Consider the following 27764-nt stretch of genomic DNA (forward strand, 5'->3'; position numbering starts at 1 on the left):
TTGGATTTACCTTAAGTGTGTGTATGCGTAAAGCTAAGTTGACTTATGTTATTCATACAATACCTACTCACAAATAAACATCAAAAACAAAGCCGGCTGCAATGAATTTCTGTGTAAAACAGCTTTTACTACAAACACTTCCACACAAGAACATTGTTATCACGGCAGCGTGCACAAGTAATGGCTCCGCTCCTACCCAATGACAGAGGCATGCAGGGTGTATTTCCACTGGAGCACTCACGTGAAGGATGCGTGCACAACTATCATCATGCTGTTAGGCAGGAGCACCCCTGCGCTGGGTGCGCCCCTCCCCCTATAACTGTTCTGTCTCGCCGAGGAGCTAATTTGTGTGCATCTGTGTGAAACACGCATAGGAAAAAAAAGAACGACAGAAAGAACGGCTCCCTCCAGCCGCGACTCGGCTCCCATCGTTCATGTTTATGAGCCGTTCAAAAGAATCGGTTCGTTCGCGAACGTCACAACTCTAGTTGAAAGATGCATTTAAACCAAGTGTATCTAAAATTAGATTAATATGGGGTGCGATTTGCAAATTAATGTTAGCTATAAAGAATGATACACGAGTAACATAATAACCATTGAAGTAGCTGTTGGAAAGCAACGTGGGTCAATTAAAATTTTAACCAACCCGTCCCTATGCAAAGTAAATTTACCAAGAATTTTCTAAAAAATGATTTAATGTGTGTAGTTTGGATGTTTATTATTATAAACGTGATTTTCAATGCGCAAAAACACAAATATGTATTAATTGGACACTTAATACTTATCAGTATTAGTGACAGTATATTTATAAGAGCTTTCATTAGCTGCGATTTAAGAATCCTTGTATAAAACCCATAAAGGGGGTTATAAATAACGGCGCTAAACTTAAGGGAGCGTCGCACTGGGGCCGCTCGCGCGCCTTAAATCCCTGCGCGTCATCGTGCCCTTTATACCAGCCACGCACCTGCAGCTTTCTGTAACAAAGCTGACCTCTTGATTGACAGGACAGCGAGCCAATGGAAATGCGGCGCCCTCACGGTTGGTCCCCTTTCCTAGGCGAATCGGAGCGCTCTGTGGGTGCGTCTGTAGAGGGCCTGCGTCTCGTTGTTTGGTTGTGATGGTAAGCTTTACGGTTGGGATTTACCTAGGGAGTTTTGTTTGACAGGTTAATATGGTTTGCTATTTAAATATAATTTGATATAAAATCAGTGTGTGTTACTAGTTGTACGTATTTAATAGCGCTTTCTAATGGATCGGGGTTATGCATTTGTTGAATATTGATGTGTTTTATTTTGGAGCTTGGACTATGCAACGGTGATTTATTTCTTATAAATAAAATTGGTGGAATTTAAAACGGCAGGAGTCATTTTCTTCTTTTTACGGGGTTCCCATGATTTAAAATGCGGTATATAAGTGTGGGCGACCGATGTGATTTGACTAGCTGATCAGAAAAACCGCTATCAATTGTATTGAACCTTGAAAGCCACAGACAACTGACTACAGACATGTATGGGTGCTGAATTAATAAGTTTTGTTCTATGATCGCGTTGAAGCGCCGCATTTGGTGCCCCTTGGACTGTCCTTCTGACTTTCCTGTAGTGCATTTAGCAGTTGTGTTGCTACCCCGGCTTTTTCCAGGCTGATCGGATCGAGTAACCCCAGCTACACAGCTAGTTAAGACGGGTGTAACTAGCAATCTGACAGGGCGTCTACAGCGCCGTTTTCATACACTGTTGACAAAAGTTACATGTGAAACATCGAATCCTTTTGTTATACGTGAACGACTGTTACCCTGTTCTTTCCCGGTACATTTTATCATTTTGTTTTCCTGAAATGTGTCCAATTTGATCGCCGCTGTTTATCTGTTTACACAGATCTCTCGGCCTCCGGGATCGGATCGTTTTGGCAGCACGTCTGAACCCCCACCCCCTGGCCGAAAAGCGCCCCCTTTCGGCATCGAGAGCTGGATGCCAGTGCGACAACCTCCCAGCCATTCGGATTAACTACTCTCGGAATTACCCCACTTTTTTTACTTTCCTTTTTCCCCCTCTTCTTGGATGACATGGGGTTTTTCGCGATCCCCGATCACACACACGTGGAGTAATTCACTTTTTAAAGAGACACCATCGTCTAACTTTACGGAAAGTAAGCGAAAGCCGACATGGATCCTGCAAGCCAAGCAGCCGGCGGCGAGGACCCGAGCAAGCCGTCAAAGAAAAAGCCGACCGAGGATGATGGCAAGAACAAAAAGCTGGTAAGCATCACATCTCTTAAATGAAGTGCTACGCTTTGAGTTGATGATGTTTTATTCTTGTTATACCACAGAGGTGCAAACTTCTCTCCCGTACAGCATTAAGTCTTTATACTTAAATCAGTCAGGTTACATTAATCTCGGTTTATTTTAAATTCAGCCAGTCGCATTAGCAGCTTCATCGCTATCACACTGTCCCCAGACACAGAGCTTACTTTGTGTTCCTGTGTTGTCACACCATCACATGTCGTCTAGCGGTATTCCCCCCCTCCCCACCCCCCCGGATCACTTTTGCCGTTCATTCCCGCTTGCCTTCCATGGCGGGTTTGTTAGCTGGGATGCCGAGGACAGCTGGCTGGCCATGCGGATGTAACGTGGCCCCCTCCCAGCCCATGATTATGTATGTCTGGCCATCATAGAGGATCACGATCATATAAATGCTTGATTCACGTGCCTGCAAGCCTGTGGCCACATTTCCCAGTACATGCCTGGACACCTTTATACCCAGCTACACACCTAAGAATCCATCTCCTTGCACAAACACACTTCTGAATGTATAAACACAGCTACATACTTAGACACACAAGTGCAAACACCCATTGACCACATTGGGTTCAATCCTGTTGGGTTCCTGTTCTGTGCAGATTTCACATGGTGATGGTGGTGGGGGGGGGGGGGGGTGTTGTGTAGCATCACATATCTTGCTGTCCTGAACCTTTCCTGTGCTTTGGAGGGGGGGTTGAGGGAATACGTTTTGGATAGGTTGACTGTGGTGAATGTGCATGTTCTTCAGGTTTTGATGGGTGTCCTTTATGAAAACACTTATGTAGGACAGATGGGATCTGTTTAAAGTTGACCTTTGGTCCTAATTACCTCACTGTGGGGGTCACGCAGTGTAGAACAAACATCCAAGCAGCTTGCCCTCTGTCCTCAGTGTCACATCTTCAGGTCTTGTTTGAGGTTTAGCCTATTCTGCGCTGAGCCCTATATTTTAAAGAGAGTTATTTTGCCAAAAAAACAAAAATGAGAGCAAATGGTGGACTGGCTGTATGAGCATCAGTAACCAGTGGTAACCGTCGCTCAATGGGGCAGCCAATCGAATCGTCAGTCATTGAGTCAGGGCTTGGGTGATGAAGAAGCATTTCTCAGCTAGCTAGAAGTCATGATGATCGTCCTACAGGATTGCTCATTATCTAAACTCTCATTGGACAATCATGACTTCTAGCTTAAGTTAACCCAGCTAACTGAGAAACCTGACTTTGTGGAACACCCCCCCCCCCCCCGGTCTTGTATCAAAGACACTTTCCCAGGGTTTTAAATAAAGTACTCAGTTCTGAGATGGCAGCTACAACTTGTTTGGTTTTGACAGTGACGTCTCATGATCTAGTAAATGCAGTTTTAAAAGCTGAGAAGAGAGGAAAACAGATCTGTGGTGGGACCATCTGGTTCTTTGGGCTAAAAAGCTTTTTCTGCTTTCTTGCTGTTTATCCTGATGGTGGAATCTGCCATCTGATTCCACTCTGTCACCCCCCACCCCAACCAAGACATTCCAGCAGGCAGGAAGTTTTGGAATTCTCCTAACATCCGGCACAGACAGATGTTAATTCTCGTTAGCGGAGGGATGGCTGGATGGGGGATGTATGCGATTTTTTGCGATTTCACCAATTTCTCTTTAAGGATAACATCTAGCTCAGTGTCGTCTCGGTGAAATGATCACATTGCCAACAAGTTGTAAAGTGTGCATTTTACCCCTGAATCAGGCTTTGTTTAACCATGATTTTAACGGTATACTTTGATGCGCTGGCTAAGTGCTGAGGTGAGGTATTTCACCCTTTATGAAATCAAAAGCAAATCAAAGTTCATGTTTAAATGCACAGCAGTACAAGAAACAGCAGTAAATGCAGCCAATGAAATGAGTTAAACTATACCTCAGAGTATACCTCAAGCTAAATGTCTGACTATACCTCAGACTATACCTCAAGCTGAATGTCTGAATATGTCTCAGACTATACCTCAAGCTGAATGTCTGAATATACCTGAGTATACCTCAAGCTAAACATCTGACTATACTTCAGACTATACCTCAAGCTAAACATCTGACTATACTTCGGACTATACCTCAAGCTAAATGTCTGACTATACCTCAGACTATACCTCACAATTCCTCAGACAAGAATTCAGCCTGTAACTGACTCTCCTGCTTCCCTCTTCATTTGCTCAAACTCTCCTCCTTTTGGGAATATTTTGCCCAAACTCTCCTCATTTTAGGGATGTTTCCCATTCCGTCATTGCAGTTGTTTACCCATGGTGCATTTGGTGTCAGGAATGTGGTTATATCAGGCCATCAGAGGGGCCACTAACTGGTCCCTCAGCGGTTCCCCTCCTTTTGCTTTACATGGCAGGGTTCGGTGAAGCTGGCCTCCATGCAGTTCTGTGCTGCTGTTTATCTTCTCATGATGGCCTGTAAGAGCTCAGCGTTATTTTCCGTAATTAGCAAAATAAGCAGTAAACGTCTGTAGCTCTGGGGAAGTGCTGAGCCCACCACAGAGGGAGGGGGTTTATCCATATATGGGGTGGGTGCCATGAATGTGGGGTCCTTGTTTATGTATGTGTATGTTCTCTCTGCTGTTGATATTTCACCTGAGTGGCAGTTTGTGATGATTTTAAATTTATTTGTTCTTATGCATCAGGACGAGACGCTTGGGGCCCCTGCGGCCCCCTGCCATTCCCACCCCCGTGTCGCCGCGTGTACCCGGCCCCCCCCATTCCCGCCCCCGTGTCGCCGCGTGTACCCGGCCCCCACCATTCCCGCCCCGTGTTGCTGCGTGTACCCGGCCCCCCCCATTCCCACCCTGCGTCGCCGCGTGTACCCGGCCCCCCGCCATTCCCACCCCGTGTTGCTGCGTGTACCCGGCCCCCCCCATTCCCACCCTGCGTCGCCGCGTGTAACCGCCCCCCCCCCATTCCCACCCTCGCGTCGCCTCGTGTACCCGGCCCCCCGCCATTCCCACCCTCGCGTCGCCGCGTGTACCCGCCCCCCCCCCATTCCCACCCCCGCGTCGCCGCGTGTACCCGGCCCCCCCCCATTCCCACCCCCATGTCGCCGCGTGTACCCGGCCCCCCCCATTCCCACCCCCATGTCGCCGCGTGTACCCGGCCCCCCCCATTCCCACCCCCATGTCGCCGCGTGTGCCCTGCGATTCTCTTTACCTATTTTCCTTTTAGCGTTAAACATTTGTTGAATTGGTTAGTATAACTTTGAGTGGCCTGTCTTTGGCAGTGATTGGGGTGGGGGTGGATTATCGCTGAGTTTGTCTTTCAGCGCCTCGTCCAGCATTTTCTGTCATGCTGAGTGATGATCTTTGAGCTTCTTTGTTGCTTTTGTTTGCTGATTTTCCTGGGAGCCCCCAGCTGCCCTGAGCAGAGCTCGTCATGTTGCGTAAGAGCAATGGGGCTCCGTGGCTACGAGCAGGAGCAGGGAATGAGGTCATGCAAATGGGATTCCAGATATCCAAGTGGCGGCCGTGGACAGGAGGGTCTCTGGAAGCTTCCGGGACTTTGACTGCGCAGCTGTCGATCATGGCCTGAACCTCATGCACATGTCCCAGGCTGGCATCGTTGTTGGATCTTTGAAGGAAGAATAAAGTCATACAGTGGAATCCTCCGAAACTCTGCACTGATTTTAAGTAGTTTTGCTGGATGTTACTTGATTGATCCACAATCTTATGCGTTTAGTAAGAAGAGATTGTCTTGTGTGTTTCCAGTGAAGTCGCTCTTTAATTTAAGTGAACAAATATGGTTCCATGTGCAGTATATTAAGTGATTAAGTGTGTTTTATTAATTTACGCCCCTTTGCTCTTTAGAAATCTCCACTGGCTTCTTGGATTAGATCATACTTGGACCTCGCTGGCTGTTGGTCAGATGTGTGTTTTTTTTCCCATTTTCTCAGAGCTACCTCAAGGATGTGTCCGTGCAGGGATTCTCTCTCCCGGGCAGGAAGGCCAGGCGTGTGTACACTGAGGCGCTGGTTCTGGGATGTCCTACCTGCTCGCACAGACGCCCAGACTGTTGCCTGGAAACACTATTTGTTTTCCCGTGTGGCGGTTATGTGCCTCGTTTGGCCGGTTGGATGCTGTCCCATCGCCATTCCAGCGTGTCCCACATGCTTGTCAGCGTTAAAGCTGGTCATAGGCTCTTCAGCCTGGTTACACCCCCCACCCCCATGTGCTGTAGTCTTTTGCTGTTTCTTTGGAACTGCTTGGACTCTTTTCCCCAGACACCATCCCAGTGTCCTCAGAGTGGAACTTCATGCTTCATAAGTGCAGTCACCCTCCGGTCAGTCTGCTGGCTTAGTGAGGGGTAACCTTTTTCAGTACTTTTTGACTGCCCCCCCCCTGGGCTGGGGAGATGCTGAGATCATTGATGTGAGGTTCCTTTCATGTGAAGCACTTGAATCCCAGTTCGACTGGATGTCTTTTAAGGAGCCCCAGTCATGGGTACATTCACCTTCTCCATGCCCCGCCAGTAAAATACTTTTTTTTTTTCTTTCCTTGGCTGTGTTACCTGTTTCATTCTTTCATCGTTTCGACCCGCCCAAGCAAAGAGGCGCTGTCCTGAACCGGTGAAGTGGACCTGTCCGTCTCGTTTTCTGTCTGGGGGCGTGGCTCGCATATCAGCCGGTCAGGAGCTCCTCCTCCTTTTTGGCTGAGCCTCTCCTGCAGCTGGATGCAGTTTATTGCTAACAGGCAAACGGCGGCAGACTTACTGTCAGTGTGTGAATAAAGCGATTTCGTTCAATTCAATTACCACGATAGCGGACGTATTTGCTTAAACAAAGCGCCTTTCAATTAACTCTTTAGCCCTCCAGTGCTAATTAGAACCTGTAATTAGTTACAATAGATATTTATTTTCTTTCTCTGTTCACAAAGATTAATTGAATGTTTTATTAATCTGTAAGCTAGTCTGTGATCAATCGCATATTGATCTGTGTGTAAATGAGTTGTCTGATGGGGGGGGGGGGGTGCTGCATAAAGTAAACTTGGAGCTGTAGTACAGGCAGTGAGAGGGGAAGTAGGACCCCTCCAGGCCCAACAAGTAGGTGTCCTGAGTAGGTGCCTGATAGCTTGCTGCCTTGTTAGTCAGATGTATTTTGTGAAGCTTGTTTGTGGTGTGTCAGTTATATCACCATGTAGTCCTCCCAGGCTGAGCCTTGATACCCCCCTGGGGTCTGTCTGTACACTGCCAGAGGAATCCAGTTCACCTTCCAGTCCACCTTCCAGTCCTACCATTGTGGGGGTGGGGGCGGAGGGGGGGTGTGGTAGTCCAATTGACGGAGAGCCTGGGGAGGTACAGGTGCAGAAAAAACAGAGGGGCGAATTGGGAGTAGTGGGGCCAGAGGAGAGCATGTAAGCGGAGATGGGACTCCCTGTGCGCTGGAAAACGGAAGTGGCAAAGCTGACCGGATGACAGTCCTCTTGTATTGGAAGATGCCTCGTTTTCCAGACTTGACTGTGGCAGAAGGTTGAGGGGGTGAGACGTCGAGTGTGGTGAAAAGATTTGAGTTCAGGACAAGTGCAAACGTCAGCTGCTGCAAATGACACTGTAAATGGACGGTGTAAATTGACGGCGTAAATTGACGGTGTAAATGATGCTCCAGTGCACGATGCTGCAAATATGTGCTGTGAACGCGCACTAGTGAGTTGGACGCTACTGTAAATGACACTGTAAATGGACAGTGCCAATGGGCGTCACTGCAAATGACATTGTGAATGAATTCTGATATGTGTGACCTGCGGTAAACGATGCTGTAAACAGATTCCACAAACGGGCGACACAAACGAAGCTGTTTTCTTGTAAAACACCAGCCGACCGTTTAGAGGCATCATCACCTGGTCAGAACAGCAACAGTAGCTGTGTGTCAGTGGAAACTTCCAGATTTCCTGATATTTTCCAGTATTTTCATCACTTCTCTCTGCATGCCATGGTCTCTTTCTGGGTGGGCGGGGGTGGTGTGGGAAACTGAGTGGGGAGGCAGGGGGGGTGTTTGGGGGCCAGGAGGCAGGAAGTGGACCACATGGGGGTGTTTCATGGCACTCAGGAAATGGCAAGAGGAAGCGGCGGAGAATGACTGCAGACGGGGTGGGGGGGGAACGGGGGTGGGCGGGGGGGGTGCTGGTTCTGCATATATTTGTATTTGTTTAGCGATGCACAGCTGAGAAAGCTGGCCCCCACGGTCCCTAAGCAGTGGAAGTTAGGGGCCTCGCTCAGGGGTATTGCGGCGACATCACTCTGCCGACCCTCGGATCTGAACCAGTCACCTTCCCCACCTTCCCTCACACGTTTATCCCTCCGCACCATTATTTCCTTATCCGCAATGGGAAGTTCTCCTTTGAGATCATGAGGGAGGATTTAAAGTGGCACGGTACAAGTTGACCCGCTATGCTGGGCTGATGATCCGGTTGCCCCACTCAGAAATTCCTATGTTGGGCTGAAGTGAAATAAAATTAAGAATGGGATTATTGTGCTGTATCGTTTCCACATGTCCCGTCAGGCTCTTTGTAAGGCACATATAGTGGTGCGAGTGAGGCTGGGGGTCTGAGTACAGGGACAGCCGTCCATCGAGGGGGTTAAAGGCCTAACGGAGATGTGGCTGCTCTGCCGAGCGTGGGATTTGAACCAGTGACCTTCCTAACTCCCTGAGCCATGCCTCCGGCTGCTTGCTCTGCGCCTGGACTCTTTCGGGCTGCTTTCAAAACCCCTTAAATACTCACTAAAAATAGGCCAGCCTTTCTTTCCCGGCTTTTCTTCGGTCGTTGTTCATTTGCTCTTTCTGAAGAGCGTTGTTCTCATGGCGCTGGGACAAATCCCTGAGGTCGTGGGGGAACGCCAAGCACCCCCCTCCCCCCAGGCCGGGTACGATGAATGCATTTCAGCTGCTTTGTGTAGTAACGAGCATGACATCATCTGGTGGGATAGGGTGGAGTCAATTCGTGTTTGCCGATCCCAAATATGGACTGAAACCTGGTGGTACCCCCCCCGCCCCCCCCCCCTCCCCGAGCAGCTATGGGAATGATAAGGAATCAGAACCAGAAATTAAAACTACTTTGATATCAGGTTTCATGTTTAGCATTTAGACTAGGAACTTGTCAATGGCAACGACCCTGCGGACTCTGAGGCGGTCTGTGACCCCCCCCCCCCCCCCCCATTGGAATGTGAGGGTCCCTGAAAGCTTTCCGTGTTTGTCATCCTGAGTCTTGTCAGTGTGACATATGCAGGATTATTTGGCTGTGGGGCAGACTGGGGGAATGAGTTCCAGTTAAGAAACCTGCACATATCATATGACTTCTGCTGCAATTAGTGTGTATTTCTAACCCTCTTGATATATCAGGAAAAGGTCTTTTCTTCCTTCTTTGGGCTGAGAATCCTCCCCAGTCTGCTGGTGCTGCCCTGCCGGGGGGGTTGTGTGATGATACCTATGTAAACATGAGACCTCCGGCTTGGAGGTGTCCTGCAGGTGGCGCTGCCTAGCTCGGCCCAGCTAGGCCCCGTCGGGTGACGTCACCCTGGGAAACGCACGCTGTCATCTGACAGCTCACCAGTGGTACGGAATGTGACACTCGAACCCGTGAGCATGATAAAAATATCATCACTTTGTCTTAACCTGGGGGGGGGGATTCTTTTTTTGGACTGGTGGATTACTGTCATTTATATGTGTATAATAGACATTGTTATTACCCAGGTATTGGTTCCAGGGTAGAGTATGGTTCTCAGCTTTAGGGTTCCAGGGTAGGGTTTGGTTCTCAGCTTTAGGGTTCCAGGGTAGGGTTTGGTTCTCAGCTTTAGGGTTCCAGGGTAGGGTTTGGTTCTCGGCTTCAGGATTCCAGGGTAGGGTTTGGTTCTCAGCTTTAGGGTTCCAGGGTAGGGTTTGGTTCTCAGCTTTAGGGTTCCAGGGTAGGGTTTGGTTCTCAGCTTTAGGGTTCCAGGGTAGGGTTTGGTTCTCAGCTTTAGGGTTCCAGGGTAGGGTTTGGTTCTCAGCTTTAGGGTTCCAGGGTAGGGTTTGGTTCTCAGCTTTAGGGTTCCAGGGTAGGGTTTGGTTCTCAGCTTTAGGGTTCCAGGGTAGGGTTTGGTTCTCGGCTTCAGGATTCCAGGGTAGGGTTTGGTTCTCAGCTTTAGGGTTCCAGGGTAGGGTTTGGTTCTCAGCTTTAGGGTTCCAGGGTAGGGTTTGGTTCTCGGCTTCAGGATTCCAGGGTAGGGTTTGGTTCTCAGCTTTAGGGTTCCAGGGTAGGGTTTGGTTCTCAGCTTTAGGGTTCCAGGGTAGGGTTTGGTTCTCAGCTTTAGGGTTCCAGGGTAGGGTTTGGTTCTCAGCTTTAGGGTTCCAGGGTAGGGTTTGGTTCTCGGCTTTAGGGTTCCAGGGTAGGGTTTGGTTCTCGGCTTTAGGGTTCCAGGGTAGGGTTTGGTTCTCGGCTTTAGGGTTCCAGGGTAGGGTTTGGTTCTCGGCTTCAGGATTCCAGGGTAGGGTTTGATTCTCGGCTTCAGGATTCCAGGGTAGGGTTTGGTTCTCGGCTTCAGGATTCCAGGGTAGGGCTAGGGTCCTGGGTTTAGGTTCTTGGGTTTGGCTCTTAGGTTATTCCACACCATGAATCAGCGGCTGATTGGCCAGCAGACAAGGGAATGTTCCCTGAAATTGCTTTGCTGTCGCTCTGTCAGATGGGTTATAGATCGATCTCTATAAAGCCATCTATTTAAATATTTAATTTACCTCTTCTCCAGTGGCTCACTGGACTTCACTGGCAATCTGGAGTGCCTTTGAGCCTTTGGGAAGATTGGGGAGGGCTGTTTCCCCTTTGTGGTCCGCAGAGTCGCTTCAGCGAAAGGAGTCGCTGTTTATGCGGAAAAACGCCGGTCATGTCTGTTTGGTTTCTTCATGTTCTTTGTCTTGAAGCACTGCCTGTTTTAAGGAGCAGGAACTGAGAAAATGGGGAAGCTCTACTCTGCTAGAAATGACCTTGTGCCGCTCGTTCCCATATATAACGGCTCTTGTAATAGTTGCCTGCTTCCTCATCGGGGAGCTGCTTTTGAGACGTGCTTCTCCATCAAAGACGCTCTGTCAGCGCCGAGGCAGAGATGTTCTCCTTCCCATCAACACAGGTATCCTAATACGCTGCCTGTTCTCCCCTGGCTCACTCGTCGTGGATGTAATGCAGAGTACCGTAATCTGCAGGTCATTTCTGGTGGTCTGGCCGCCTCTTCGTTTGCAGCTCTGCTCTTACCTGTCCAGGAATAAAGATCTTTATTTGCCATTGTGTGACCTGTTTGGACGTGGGTGTCCCCGTTTGGACATGCAGCTCTCTACCAAAGACTCCTCCCAGAAGGAGGTTCCCGAAACCAGAAGATGTTTATGCATAATTTAATTATTTATTTTAATTAACCCCAGGGTTCGAACCCAAGTTCCTTGGACATTGCCCATGCTGTGGGGAGTCAGTTTCTTCCCCCAGTGTACTGCCAGAGCTTCTGCCTGGCTTCACCCACACTGGACACTCCTTTGCTCTCTCAGTCTGGGTGTTAAGGGTGGGGGGGGGGGGCGTGCCTCCTAAACAACCACATTAGCAGGGTGCGTGGTACAGTGATTACTTTCTGCACATCTGGGGACGTCAGAGAACAGCCACCAGCCTCGGGTGCAGGCTCAGGACCGCCAAAGGTTTCGGCTGCTGTAATTATTCCTAATTAGAGGGCTGACAGTGTGTGCCCCCCCACCCCCCCTCCCGCCCACCTCAGGTGGGAGTCCAGTCGTGTGAAGTGCAGATTACCGCTGCGGCTGGGACAGAATGGTACTGGAGGGAAGCTGTTGGCAGGCGGACTCGCATGGTATTTGGGGTGGGGGTGGGGGGGGGGTGTTTCCAGTCTGCCAAGAGCTGTTTACACCACATGGTCTCCGAGCCCTCCTAGCCAAGGAAGCCGTGCTACAAGTGAGGCTTTGTTTGTTATTAATTACTGCTAATTAAAGTAAAACCTGATTTGCCTGCAAGTGCCTCATCGGACCAGCTCTTTGCATCTATGTCCGCTGCCTCTGGCTCGCTCAGCGAGGCCCGCGTTTAACGTGTCCGGCCAGCGGGGCCACTGAGGCAGCATTTGGCAATGCTCACTCTCGCTCACCCTTTTAGTGTGACCCCCTGTGACCTTTCCCATCAGAAACATGACTGCGGGTGTTTCCTCAGTTGCGTTTCGCAAGCTGCTGGCACGCTGGGTTGCACCACGCCCCCTAGTGGCGGGAGGTATGAGGGGAGGAGGCAGAGCAGCCATTAACGGAAACGGTCGCATCTGGACCCACTGCCAGCTGAGGACCGCCCTCCTGTTACGCAACACCATTGCAGACCGGCCCGCTTTTACAGGCCAGATTTGGATGAATGTGCTTTTAATCCTGTGAATCTCTTTCCTTTGGAGCTGTATTGATTTATGTATGATATACTGTTACATTTTTATTAAAGCAATGTTGCTGTGGAGGTTATATCAGGGCAGTGTTTTTCTGAGCAGTGTTTTACACAATCGCGAAGCTGTTACTGCGGTGATGAATTTACTGTGTTGTGCAAGGCGATGGGCAGGACGTGATACTTTAAACCAAGACGTGATATTGTACCCTGACCGGGAAAAATGCAAGCGCAGACGGAAATGGCTCGGCGGATGGTTGAGACACGCGCTGGCATGGTGATGGCTGCCGGGAAATGCGTGCTCTGTGGCCAGGCGGCTCCCTTTTCAGCACCCTTAAGGAGGTTTGATTGGATGCGATTCTCCCTGCCAATCAGAGCCGAGATCCTCGGTGGTCCTGCCTCCCTGGTCTTCGTTTTGTGCTCCCTTAAAGACATAATTACTATTTTAATTTTATTTCGGAGTGGTTTTTGTCACCACCGTTTAGTCATGTTAAACAGGCACTGGCGTGTGTTGATTAACCTGTTTGTACGGTTGATTAGCACTGGGGGTAGGAGGCAGGGGGGGTCAGTGTGCAGATGCGGGGATCAGATGCATGTGTGGAGAGTGCGATTAGCTTATTCCGAAGACTGAGAACTTCCTGTTCAGGCGCTCAGGGTGCTGGTGATACACAGGAACAGCTGACCCTGAGAGGAAGGAGCCATGTCAGCTGCGATCGGGGGGACTGGGGTGCTTCATACATGAGGCACCTGTCTGGAATTTTCCAGTGAAATACCCAGATTTGGAAATGTGTAGAAAGTTAACACTGGAAGCTCTTAGTGTCTAAAGTGTGACTAAGGAATTGATGTCATTTTAGGGAACTTTAATGGGACAGAACCTGGGCAGAAACATTCCCCACCCCCTGTATGGGCCTGCCAGTGCCCAGCCAATGGGGTGCAAGTGGGCGGATCCCGAATGACCGCCCAAAAATTGTTGTGGAGAAAGGGAAACCTTACGTAATGTAGTAGAATCATGGAAGTGAAATACCCGTTTTCTTACTAATTAACTTTCCTAAGCTCTTAATAAGTGACAGCTTTTGGGTAACATGGCAACCGGCAGCCCAGGTGGTGTAAATACAGGATGTTTTATGTAACATGGTCATATACAAACTTACAAAATATTTTGCAAGTTTACCTGATGCTGGGTGTTGAGTATGTTACAGCATTAGGACTCGTCACGTTTGTGTGTTTAGCGCCCTGATGTTTTTGTTATTGTGAGAAGCAGCAAATGCTGCTATCAGCATGTTAGACTGAAGGTCACGGCTACAAAGATTCAGAGACCCCCCCAACCCCCCCCCCCTAGCATATGTAGCACTTTGGTGTCGACTTCCACACTCCAACCTCTGACACTGAAAGTGTCACTCATTGGTAATGTCATTCATGCCAGTTCATTGGCCATGATTGTCCACTAGGGAGTGACATAACCGTAACCCAGTGTATCATGTTCACTTATCACATAATAAATCAGCCCCCCCCCCCCCCTCAAAGGAACATGATCAGTCTCTTGTTCTCTTGTGAATTCTGCACCTGGGACATCTTTATAGTTTCCACAGCACATGAGTGCCAAGTGTCTGTTATAAACGGCACCCTGTTTCTCTAGCCTGCCCCCTATGTGTCATCAGTGGGTAATGCATGGTGGAGACTGGGATTTGTGCCTATGAAACGTGAGCCCTCCAGCTGGGTAACGGGTAACAGGCTTGGGCCTCGTCTCTGTGCCATACCTGGGCTCTCCACTCTTATTGATGGACTAATGGGAGTGGGTGTGGGGGTGTTAAGAGGCTTCCCAGGCAGCACCATTGGCCCAGAGGCCTGGCGCCGGTCTGATAATTATCCCCCCCCCCCACAGTAAACCTTTCTCACTTCCTGCTGTTCTTCGCACCATTTACGGCGTTAGATCTCTCGTTTTTCTTTTTTCTGGATACGTCTGTCACTTCGCTCGAGCACAGGAGAGATCTGCCCGAGCGTCAATCAGCAGCCTTCTGGGCCGGGAGCTTGTTCTGTCTCGGCGGTCGGGTTGCTGTCTTTCTGTGCGGGTCACGACAAGCTCGTCCCGGAAGGTCAAAGGTCACGCTTGGCGGTTATTGTGATGGAGAGTGGGAGGGTGCAGCTGCATGCTGGGAATCCGGCGGTGAGTTACTCTTTTGGTGACAGTCCGTGTCGCAATTCGGGCGCACCTTCGTGTGTGTGTGTGTGTGTGTGTGTGTGTGTGTGTGTGTGTGTGTGTGTGTGTGTGTGTGTGTGTGTGTGTGTGTGTAAGGAACGTCTGCGCTTCCGTGCACGGACAGACGTGTCTGTGGCAAAATGGTTGGTTTGAGGAACGAAAACTGTGTAGGCTGCATTATTAAAAACCATTTGTGTGGTAAAGAAATGCACTTTGATCAACTGAAATGCACTTCAGAATTCGCCGTGGTGATGCCCCTCTGTGTGTGTGTGTGTGTGTGTGTGTGTGTGTGTGTGTGTGTGTCTGTGTGTGTCTGTGTGTCTGTGTGTCTGTGTGTGTGTGTGTCTGTGTGTCTGTGTGTGTGTCCGCACTAGATGCAGTTTCGGTCTCATGTGTACTTTCCTTTCTACAGAACATCCACATAAAAACACTGGCTGATGATATGGTAAGGTGCCCCCCCTGCCTCCCCCCACCCCCACCTAGGGGGATTCTGTGGCATCATCCGTTTTGGTTTTAATCACCTCTTTCATCATGACTGCATGGTACATTTAAAAAAATAACCTATGAATGTTTGTGGAGACGTGATGAGCTGAGTACGTACCCTGTTCAGACTCAGTCATCATCATCATCATCATCATCATCATCATCATCATCATCTTTATTATTATTTTTATTATTAGCCTGGTTATTTGTAGCACTGACGCCTTGTGTGTAGTTTGACATGCTCCATTTCCCATCAGAAACTTCGAGGATGTCTGTCTTTTGCTAACTAAAATTCACCTTTGATACGCAGGAGCTTTTACTGTTGCTCTGTATTATTTTCAGACTGGACTCCAATGCATTTTGAAAAAAATATTACTTTTTTAATATTTGGTAATGTGGTTTGATTCAAATGAATCAACCTAAATTCTGATACATTGAGGGTATGTTGCCTGTAGGGGGCGCTGCCTTTGGTAGGTTGATGTTTCCCCCCTCTGATATCAGCCCGCACAGACAGTAGTGGGACTCCAGGCTGTAAAACACCAGCCTTGCTGAATGACCCCCCCCTCAGTGGTTTTGGCACCAGCGGCCGCCTGCATCGGTCGGGTTGGGCTGGGCTGAGTCTCAGGATCTGCTTTCAGGCCCCATCGTGTTTCCACAAAGATTCCCACGTGGCGTCTTTTCCGTTTCTCTCTGTTCCCGCCGCCGCTGAGTCATGTGACCCCATTCTCACGGCATGCCCATCCTAAGCTCACCTATGCCGAATGCCCACTAACCGCATCGGCTGCATGACGCCGACCGCGCCCCCCCTTCCCGCTGCCACTATAACACCCCCACCCCACAAACCTGTGCGGCCTGTATGTTGTCAGTTTTTCGTTCTGGCCCTCAAACCTGCCCGAGTCCGTTCTCGGGGTAGTTCTGTGCATGTGCCTAAGCAGTAGCGCGCCCTGCTGACTGAGTGGCTGTAACAGTGACATGGGTGCAGGTAAGTCCAGTCCGCTCTGATTGGTTGGCCACGCCAGGTGCTGTACAAGTGTGGTGTGTTAAGTGCAAATAGCAGCCCAGTCATGTGAGCATCTGGGAGAGTGGTGATTAGTGAGGTAATTTATAAACACACAGCATACATAAGTCCCGTATGTACTCTCACTGTACAGTTTGACTTCACTGCACATTCCACGCTATTTATTTATTTTAATTACTATATTAATTCTGAATGTTTATATTTTTATATGATTTCATATTATTTCTATTTTTATTCATGTATTTTATTTGTTTAATATTGTCTTTTTTTAGTAATATCCCTGTTTCTGGTGTCAGGCAATCAAGCATTTCCCTCCACATTGTACTTAGTGTATAAAAATGGAAGTGACAACCTCTGTCACCCAATCAGACTGCTCCCTCCCCCAAGTCGAGCTTCTTAGCCCTCTACACCTGTCCTATATGTCCCTGCCCCCCCCCCCCAGCGTGACCGGATCACGAGTTTCCGGAAGACGGGCACGAAGAAGGAGAAGCCGCTGATCCAGCACCCGACAGACCCACAGTCGGCCCAGACTGAGATGCCAGTGCCCCAGCCGCTGTTCGACGAGCGCTCCATGAACCTGTCCGAGAAGGAGATCGTGGACCTCTTTGAGAAGATGATGGTGAGTGAGCTGCCCGGATGCCATTGCCGAAACACTCAGGCGAGCAGTGTGCTAAAAGTAAGCAACTGCAGGGAAGGTGGAATGATGAGGTCCTCCTGTCCTTGAGGGGGCGCTCTGTTGTGCTGTGGAGAGACTGAGCCCCTTTATACACGTACTGTCTCTGTTACATGCCTGTCACTATTTTGTAGCTTCTCTTCATGTGATATTAAAGCCCCCAACAGGTCACATTTTGTTCCCCCAAACTCTGTTCCAGACGAGTGCACGGTATCAAAAAATGAAAAAAGGAACTTTTGAGTCAAATCTAATGTCTGATGCTTTCATCCAGGAAGTTCTCCACGGTTTGAACGTCTAGGTTGTAGAGCAGCAGGGCAGTTACTGAAACCACCTGATGAACTTCTGTGTGTCCTTAACCATTGCGCCATCTGCTGTTACCACCCGTTACATGCTTCTCATAATTATGCATCTCAGATCCTTCAGTTTAAAACACTGTGTGCCTGTATATCTATGTACGGTGTAACTCCGTAAGGTTCTGTCTGTGATGTCAGCGCCTCCTCACATATAAACAAAAAGGGGGGCCTCCTGTATGTTTCTGCCACGTACGCTTTGGCTGAGGAGCGTGTCCTCAAAGTAGTAATGTGAGGAATTAGGGTTTTACAAGCCATTGCATGTACAGGTGGACCTGGTATGACAGAACAGTGCCCCCCTGTGGAGGGTTAATTTATAATATGTTTTAATTTATATTTAATTTATATATATATATATATATATATATATATATATATATACACACACATATACACACGCACACACACACACACACACACACACACACACACACACATGTGTAACGAGGGTTGCTATCCTTGTAGAGACATACAGTGATAAGATTTTCCCAAGAAGGTGCATTATGATAAAGGGGGGAGGGGGGGGGCAGAGATTTGAATGCCCATCTCTGGAACTGTGGTCCCAGATGCTGCCCATTGCGATGTGTGATTGGTGTGAACACAGACTCGCATGGAGGCCACACATGGGGCTGGAAGCTCTGTCACCACTGGGGTGATAAGGGGCCCCACCACATGCAAACGCGCACTCACGGGGGCGCACTCTCCGGTCATTCCTATAGGCATAACTCTATATCTCTAATCCCACCTATAACAACCTTAACCCCCCACCCAGCCTTAACCTTAACCATAAGTAACCAAAGAAAATACAAGACTTTTGGCATTTTCAGGTTTTGATTGCAGTCACACGTAGATGATGTCAGATCCATTTTTTTCCTCAGCCCCCCTGATCATTCTAAGCAGGGCTGTCAAAGTTAATGTGTGCGATCAATTTTAAAACGATGCGTTATGTTTTAATCATGTCGACGCACACGCCCCGTTTGGGATCAGGACAGTGCGTTTATTGAGTTTTATGTAGCACATTGTTAGTCTGCTACGATCATTTTTTGGGCCTTCGAGGCTTCTGTAGTAAGTGCATTTCTGACTAGAAGCCTGATCTAACCAATGCATGGTACAGGACACTCGCTTTGCATAGTTGATTTATGATATTTGATGCATAAATTAGGAAAATGACACATCCTTCAATGACACATCCTTTAATGACACATCCTTTAATGACACAATGAGCTCCTTTGCTTTTTGGTGCTCATTACGTGACATTTTATAAATGAACCTTTTGAATGGTGAGTTTCACTCCACATTGGAGTCTTCAGATTTCTTTCTGAAGTATATTAAAAAACATAGAAACATTCTTCTCTCTTCTTCCGCCTTTTAAATGTAAATTGCGCAGAGGTTTTGTTCTAAAGTCCACACATAGATTATAAAGTCTCACGAACAGTTATTCTGGCCACTAATGCAAACTCGTATAATATAACGCCGCCTGACTGCATTTCAATATTAACTGTAACTAATGTCCAACTTCTTGATGTGTAAATAGTGAAGAACGCCGTCACTATCAGTGTAATGTGACCTCTGTCTCTAAACTTCCTCCTGCTGATTCCCCCTCTGATTTTTACTTTTTTATTTTGTTACTTGCTCAGGCTTTTCCTCTTCTTTTCCTTAAACAGATAGCTATAGTATGTACTTAAACCTCGCATTCACTAAAATCACTTACTAAAATATACATATGCAATGGGAAACATGGGGTTGGGGGAATGCAATCCCAAAAATATGGACACTAGTGGTCAATAATGTAATTATAAGCATTTAAGGTAAGACATAATAATACATTAGTAAATTATTTGATAAACGTCCCCGAGGGCTCTTATGGGTCTCACCAGAATTGCCTAGTAACCGCCTCAACCGAATCTGCCAAACTCGCTAACTTATTGATGGCGAAGAATCGGGAGTAACGATGGCTACAGTGATGCTTCATGAACCATTTGCTGTATCTTCTGACCCCCCTAGTTGGTGCTCTTGGTTTGCTTTGGGACGTGTTTTTGAGCCCTATTTTGAACAGCACCATCTAGTGGGCTTCGAAAATGTAGCAAATGGTTCATGGAGCGCTGCCTTGGCCATCATTAGATGGGAGTAGCGAACCATAGCCGGCATGTGTCCGGGCATGGACACGGCACAAGAACAATGGGGTCACGATGTGCAGAGGGGCACTGAAGGCAACATAGCTTCAGATAGTTTACGTAAAGCAAGTGGAATTTAAAAAAAAAAAAAAGGTTGGTGTGTATTTTCATATGATAATTTGTCAAATATTAATAGATTTGTAGAACTGAACACTTTGACCTGTGCAATGCGTGAACGCACAAACAGTTCTTTTAGATTTGAAAGCCGGTTTGACCGATTCACTGAAGGAAAAAAAAAAAGGTTTAAAAGAGCGATTTATTCATGAATGCAAGTAGTGTTTCTCACTAAGCAGTGCAGTCCTGATAACGACCCCAAAACTGATAAGACCACATGCCATTAGAGTCTGTGCAGTGCTTTTCTCCCTGACTGAAAATTGAGCAATTACAAACGCGATCCTGTGTTGTATTAAACTTGGTTACTAATATATCAATCGTGTTAAAACAGATTTGCGATGTGATGCGTTATAGCAGGATTGATTGTAGCAGTTTTGTGTTGTTAATCTTTAATGATTTTGTACTTTAACAATTATTTTAAACAGTAGCAAAGTGCTGCATAATTTTTTTGATAATGTTTTAAATATATCTGACCAGCATTTCTTTTTACTGTAGGTGAACATAATTGCAAAGTATTTTCAACAAATTATAACGTGATTGAATATGAGATTAATCATTCGGATTATATGATAAATCATGATTGAGAAAAGGACTCGACTGACAGCCATAATTCTAAATCCATCTAGTAATTTCATTTGGGGGTTGATCACCACTAAGGATCAAATTCTAAAATGACCCCTGCATTTACAGATTAATATAAAATTGAGTCTCTCCTTATGGGGACCGAAAAAATGTTAGAAGGTCAAACAGATTTTTTATCACTTTTCTACATGTGGACCGTATAGGACAGCAAATTTGTTTCCCTAAAACATTTTTACACTGTCATAGAAAAAAGAACTTTAGCTAGTGTTGCACTTTTAATTATTATTTAATTATTTACCTTCGCTGCTTTTGCATGAGATCTGAGACGATCATAATCATCTTCTTCCTTGTTGTTATGAAGCACTCTTAGATGGGTTTGTGAGAAATTTATGAACTCCTCTTTGCTTTATAAATACCCCAATATTTATTACAACGAAATCACGCCGCTAGCACAGCATAGTAATATATTAAACAGCACTCCACATGTGTGCTGTCCTAGTATATTAAACAAAATACTTTTAAATTTCTCGTCATGCCATTCTTATATTTTGTTGCATCTGATTTCTGAGCTTTCTGAGTTCATAGCTGTTTTAATGGCATCGTTTTGTATTGTGTTTCAGTGGCAGGCTGTTTGCATAACCACCCCAAAGTGCCGAAGTACCAAACAAATACGCCAGCTGGTTTGGCACTTTTGTTACTGGAACTTTTGGTACCAGTACTCGACCAGAAGTCGATGGAAAAGGGAGAGTACCAAAAGTACCGTACGAAAAGTACTGTACCAAAAGTACTTAGTGTGGTGGAAAAATGCCCCAACAGCCCACTCAAGTAAACAAACACACACACACACACACACACACACACACACACACACACACACGCTTGTGAAGAGACTAGCTTTATCAACAGGTAAGTGTTACAAACACAAGATAAAGCAAAACTTTTATCAGTGGAAAATTTGCTCATGTATTTTTGAACAAGTGTTCTGGAAGGTTTATTTCTGTATCAATATATATTGTGGTATGGGTTTATGTACTGTACATACATAGTGTTTGTTCCAAGGTTGTATTTTCAGATGAAATGCCATGCTTCCCCACTAGGGGGCAGCATAGCTCCACCTGTAATGTACGATTGCAAACTGCTGCTGGTTTGACACTGGGGTCTCTCTGTTTGTTCCTCTCAGCGGCTACCTGCCATGTTCTGTTTCCCTGCCCTTAGGCTCATGCCCCTAAGCCCATTCAATACGCTGCGGTGTTACTCTTGGATTGCCATCATGTTTATTCTTGTGTGTGTGTGTGTATGTCTGCGTCTGTGTGGTCCTGTCTGCCGCCCAACAGGAGGACATGAACTTGAACGAGGAGCGCAAGGCTCCCCCTGCGTGGGAAGGACCTCAGCACCAAGCGGGAAATGGTCGTCCAGTACATCTCTGCCACTGCCAAATCTGTAAGTCTCTGGCGTGTATGGCTGCTGAGGTGGCTCTGGGCGTGGCCTTGGGTTGTGGGTGTGGCCTTGGGTTGTGGGCGTGGCCTTGGGTTGTGGGCGTGGCCTTGCCTGTGACTGTGTGTCATAACCTGGGCTGCTTTCTGCTTTCCTGCTCTGCTCGTGTCCCCGATCGCTGCTTCCCATCTCTCCTTTTGTTTTGCCTCCCCTGGTGCTTCTTGTTTCAGCAGATTTCCATTAAACTGACAAACACCCAAATGGCACAATCGAGCGACTGGTGATCCATCCATTCCCCCTGCGTAACCCGAACCCCTCCCCTTTCATTGATATCAGCCAGTGAGATCTGAGGATGTGCTGTGTCTGGGGCCGGGCCTGGCTGCGAGGTGCGTGTATGGATATTTCGCCCGGCAGAGGCGGTTCTTGCCCGGATCCGCTTCCGCACGCTTGTCCTTCAGGACCGTCTTCGCAAAGCGCCTATCGTGCTAATTAGCCACCATGTCGTTATTTACGGGCGCCTTCGCGCGGCGCTGCTAGGAGACGGAGCGCCCTAGGAAGGAGGAGGTGTAGTGCATCGGGGGTGTCAAGATGAAGGGGCTTCACTCAATGTGGCTGGCGCTGCTTTCTGGCCCCCCAGCAGGGAGCAGGCACATCTCTGTGTAGGCAAACGACGCCAACCAAAGTGACGTATGGGGAAGCCCATGGGCAGCAGCCTGCAGCAGCTGAGTGACGGGGCGCTGGGCGCGTGCGGTAGGCAGATTAGCCACTGACCAGCGTACTTTTATAGGGCGCCCTGCCCATCATGGTTACTCTGAAGCCAGAGATTAGCTAGATGTAGTGGCAGCTTGTCCTTTTGTCTGTAGCACCTCCCTCTGGTCACCCTGCCCTCTGGGCGTTATTGCGGTGGTGGCACACCGTGACCTTCAGGCCTGAGATACACGGCCGGTGACGGTCGCTGATGTGGAGGCTGCGGCTCACCGCCACTGACAAGCTGCCGGTTAGTTAGCGCGGTAAATGCGCGACTGAGTCGGGAAGCAGTCTGCCGTGCCTGATCCCTGATTGGCTGAGGTTGTCTCGCCATCTGTGTTACTCGAGCTGCAATTGTCGTCGTTTGGGAGTGCTGTTTGTGCCCACCCCCTCCCCCCCCACCGCCTTGCCAATTCCCTCCCTTCTGTTGACACTCACATGTTCTTGCTCCACACCTTTACCCCCAAGTGGCTCTCCGCCCATTTGTGTTCTCATTGGTTAAACCTGATTAATGCCTTTTCCTGCCTTTTTAAGAAATCTGACGACACCCGACTCACCTGCAGACACTGCAGCTAATCTGTGATTAATCTGGCCTCCTGCCCCCCCCACCACCACCACCTTCCCAGGCTAGCTGCTGTGTCTCACCTCCCGGCCCTTAAACGTGGTGTCTTCCCCCCCATCCAGTCACACAGCAGACCCACACGCTATTGCCTGCGCGCATGCCCTCAACAGCTCGCTTACCGTCGCATGCAATGCGCTTCCTGCAGATGCTGTTACACCCGCTGCCTGCTCACCCCAACTTCCCTTTTGATTGTTACTTCTGCTGCAAGTCTTGAACTTTTTTTTCATGTCTTGTGACTATAAAAAGGAAATATGGTATTAAAAGGGTTAATGTCAGGGATTTTGGAAAAAAAAAAAAAAAAAGAAATCTTTCGGGAGGGCCTGGGGGAATTTGCAAATAGTTCTTGCAGTCGACAAGCATCCATTTATAGCCTGAACAGGACAAATCTTCAGACGCGAACCGCAGAATGTATAGAGTTATTATAATATTTTTTTCCTGATGAAATCAGTGGCAAGGATCTGCCATGCAGCGGCCTTAATGCTGCCTGACAGCTTGTGGGCTTGGCGAGGCGGCCCGGCGCCCATCCTCTGCATCGGGGGACGCATCAGAGGATGGAGGCGGCCGCAGCGAGCTCCCACAGTGATATAAATACGGACGTTGCGGGCAGGGCGTGACGGCCAGATCTGTGACTGCCATTCCCCCCAAACCTCTCAAAGATTCATATAGATAAAAGTATCGAAGGAGTTCCTGATAATGTCTGCCGACTTGATCACACTTAACTAAGACCATGTGAATGACGTCTCACATATTCGCGCGTGGGATTTAAGTGAGTGTTTGCCGTATTAAACGCAAACTCGCGGTCGAGTCACCATGTGTGAAATTGTCTTGATTTTTAATGACTCATTACATGTCCCTCCCAAATTTATCCATCCCCGGTTGCCCTGACAGTGGTCAGTACAGCCAGCGCTGTGCAAACCTGATAGGTGTCTGATGAGTCGCAAGCTATTTCTGCATTCATTTCTGAGTCGAGGACACTTTGCATAGAGGTGGGGGGGGGTGGGGGTTTGGGGGTGTCCGGGATGGGCCGCGCACCCCGTCTCTGTCTGCTGATCAGAGCAGAGACATGGACATCAGCGTCGTCCCTGAGATGCACCCCCAGTGGGGCTGGTGATGTCAGCCACTAGTGTCTCCTCCCCAGCTCTGTGCATCGATTCTTATCATCAGAATGTTGCATTTTGAGAATCGATTATAATGTTAAAATATTCAGTTGTTTTCTCACCTGGTAATTAAAATGCCCCGCCCCCCCCCCCCGATCATAGAACAGCAGGGGTGTGGTCCATCCCCACTCCCGGCTAAGTTATGCACGGCGTCTGATCTCCACACCAACTCCTTGGCATGGTGACTGGGGCCACAAGACTCGCCGGGATGTTCAGTGCAGTCAGAAGCCCCCGACCCTCGCCCCCCCGCCCCTCGCCCCCCCCGCTCTGGCCTGTTTCTAAGATGAATCGCAGCAAGAGGAGAATTTAAAAATCGTAGTCTGCGCAGGCATCAAAATGGCAGACATTATCTGGAAAGAGTGTGGCAGGCGTATGTATGAATACAGTTAGGCGTGTGGGGGTAGCTCCACTGCCCCCACACTCCCGCAAAGCGCACTCAGTCCCGGGGGGGCCGACCCACTAACGACTCTGCTGTTTGTTTCTCTCGCACCCTAACCGCTCTGCGCTGACCACTGCATGCAGATAACCGGAAGCAAAGTTGCGGTAAGTAGCAATTATTTTTGTTGCTTGTGAGCCCGTCTCTCTCCTTACTCTCCACCCCCCCCCCCCCCCCCAACCTTTTCAAAATATGCGGTCAATTTCCACAAGACTATTGCTTTAGGTGATGGTGGTGTCTTACCCTTAAATTAGCTAATATTCCATAATTTGAAAGGCTGTGAATTTGTGTGTGTGTGGGGGGGGCATCTCTGGGTAAACAGGAGTCATATCAAATGAGGGATTTCCAAATTGCACGGCCAAAAATGAACCGGGGGGGGTGGGGGGTTGTTAATTTGAGCCGTTTTTCTCAGAAATGAATCGCAGGCCGGCACATATTAGCATTTAAACTCTGTAATGTTAGCGGTGAGCGATTTGTTTTTAAGTGAATCGTCAGCGTCTGCGATCCCAAATCTGTTTATTTTAACATATTGCATCTAAATGACTTTGCTCGCATGCATCTGTCCCTCCTGACAGGGCAATGAGGATGCATTGCCTAATTATATTCTGCACATTGTTCTGTGATTGAACAGCCCCCCAGATATTGAATGCAATTCCCCCCATGAATATGTGGCCGCAGTGATCTTCCCCTCGGATATTGGGCCCTTTTTCTTTGTTCCATTAATTCTGTTCCTCTTCTTTCCCTCCTGCCATTGCTTTCTCAGAAATGCTTGTTTTTTTTGTTCCCTTCTGTATTGATGAGGCTCTCCTTTCCCCCATCTTCAGTAATCTCCCTAAACACACAGCCTCCCGCCTGAAGGGGGCGCTGCCCGATTCTCTGTCCCAGCTCACATCGCACTTATGGTGTGGTTCCATGATTTCTGTTCAGCATCGTAGAGCTGGGGGGGTGTTATGTCATCAGCTGCTTGTTTAGCTTTAGATCTGCGGTTTGGGCCCTCGATGCCTCCCCTTGTTCTCCTCGTTAGTGTGCTTACTGTGAAGAGGGGCAGGGAGCAGGAGTGAGGAGCTGAGTGAGTGCGGAGCGTTCCAACTGCCTTTGAGCTCCCTCCATATTCATGAGCTCCTTCTCAGTGACCCTCCTGCCATGCCGCTCGCATGTGTCCGCAGCCTTCATGCTACCCGTAGCGTGCAGTAGTGTGTGACTCCATGCTGCTGACCTCCACCTCTGGCCCAGACAGGAGCCATGGCGGGGGGGGGGGGCGACGGGGGCCCGGCGTGAGAGCTGTCATCTCGACAAGACTTTAAATAAACCCGCCAGCTTCTCATCATTTGGCCTGGTTAGAGGTTGCTGTGATGCTGGGTCACTTAGTGTTTTCGGAGGGGGGGGGGGACTGGGGAGCCCCCCCCCCCGCCCCCGGAGGATGAGTAGGCAGCCATGATTCTGCTCAGCCTCAGGTGTGAAATTTAGACGGTAGGTAACGGCAGCAGTGTCACCTGGTGATGCGATTCTGAGTCCTTGATAATTAGCTCCGGATGCCGTCGGCGACTACGCTGCCTCCTGTCTTTAAAGGGCCGGACAGCTCCGCCCCTCGGGAGCTTCGGCTAAGATTGATGTCTGCGGGGTCACTGGTTGCCATGGAAACATCCTGCCAAGCGCCGATGGTGTCCAGAGGATGGGGCGAATCAAATAAAAAAATAGCCAATAAGGCTCTCAGATATTTGTGGTGGGTGTGGACACCGCTTATAAAGTGACGAATAGGGTTCTGACTTCCTGCGCTGGTCAGTGTTGGGAACCACTTGCCATGGAGGAGGCCTATGTTTGCCGGTGTCTGTCACTCTGTTCTCTAGGCCACCTCTGCTGGAGCTGTTTTTGGTCCTCCTTCCCTGATGAGGGGCGCTCACCCGAGGAGTTTGCCGCACTCTCGCAGGGGCCACCGGCCTGGAGCTCCGCCTTTGAATGCCGTGTGTCCTTGCCGCCCTCAACAGCAACTGTTTGACACAAATCGATGCCTGATGTATGTTTGACTAATTGTCCAGCAACGAGGGCGGGGTGCATTGGGCACAAGTCGCTGCGGAGAGCCCTGCCGAATTCACTTTCACTTCCTCTTTGGGAAGTGAAAAGGTCTCTTTCACTTCTCTGAGATCGTTAAAGCTGCGTGTCTTAACTCAGAGCATGACAACGACAGACAGGAGCTGCACAGACTCCCCTGCTGCCTGCGCGTGCATGTGATCGTATTTATATGTACGTGTCTGTATCACGTGTGTGTGTGTGTGTGTGTGTCTGAATATGTGTATTCGTCTGGGGATGGAGAGATAGGAGCCTTCTGCTCCCTGCTGGGGATCCATCCTCCTCCTCCTCCTCTTCCTCCTGTGCATGCTGACACGTGGGCTTTTGGCCCTCAGTTTGTTAAGCAGTGATATCCACTTAATGGTCCTTCAGGGGTGGGCTAAATGCGGCTCCCCAGTACTGAATTAAACAGGGTCTTAGTTCTTCTCTGCAAATGGCAGTACCCCTCAAGCGGACTCCCTTTCCTTGACGGGTCACACCACTTAGAGCAGACCCCCCCCCGATGAACCGCAATGCTTGAGCCAGCCTCCCTCCCCGACAACCCTACCAGTTGAGTGGGAGCCCCCCCCTTTCCGACGGGCCACCTCCACAACGAGCCCACTTGGGCCTGTCTTAGTGTGGTGGCTGACAGTGTGAGAACGCTATGACACGACACGGTCTGGGGGTGTGAGGCTGTGCAGCCTGGCGGTGGGGAGCGTCCTGCGGGGGGCGCCAGTGGAGTCGGGTCCCTTGTGTCCTGCCCCCCTCTCCTTCCCGGAGTTTTCTAACTTCTGAAACTCGGTCAGAGAAGAGCGAGGTGTGACATGTCTGTGTAACTGACACGCTGCTCCGCGTCCCGCCCCCCCCGCCGGGCACCATCTCTTCTCCGCCTTTTTTAGATGTGGTCTGCCCCTCCACCCCTTTAATACTTGAGTCTCCCCAGTACATTTGTGTATATTAGCAAGTTCATTTATCCTTCCTTTCGGCAGGAATTTTTAACAGGCCCCTTATTGTATCAAGAAAAGCAATAAGTACCACGCGGCCCCTCTAGGGGGC

At 48.8% G+C, this 27764-nt stretch overlaps 1 protein-coding gene across 1 annotated transcript in view; it reads left to right on the forward strand.

The window, feature by feature from the left end:
* Positions 1-1063: 1063 nt before the first annotated feature.
* diaph2 (diaphanous-related formin 2) overlaps positions 1064-27764 on the forward strand; it is a 251640-nt gene continuing 224939 nt past the window's right edge. The window contains 7 exon segments of the mRNA XM_049027740.1: positions 1064-1120; positions 1875-2254; positions 15285-15317; positions 16816-16992; positions 21601-21633; positions 21635-21706; positions 24749-24769. Of these exon segments, the coding sequence (XP_048883697.1) occupies positions 2162-2254; positions 15285-15317; positions 16816-16992; positions 21601-21633; positions 21635-21706; positions 24749-24769 (429 nt within the window). The 5' untranslated portion in view covers positions 1064-1120; positions 1875-2161.

The sequence above is a fragment of the Brienomyrus brachyistius genome, chromosome 10 (assembly GCF_023856365.1).
Source record: "Brienomyrus brachyistius isolate T26 chromosome 10, BBRACH_0.4, whole genome shotgun sequence".
NCBI lineage: Eukaryota > Metazoa > Chordata > Actinopteri > Osteoglossiformes > Mormyridae > Brienomyrus > Brienomyrus brachyistius.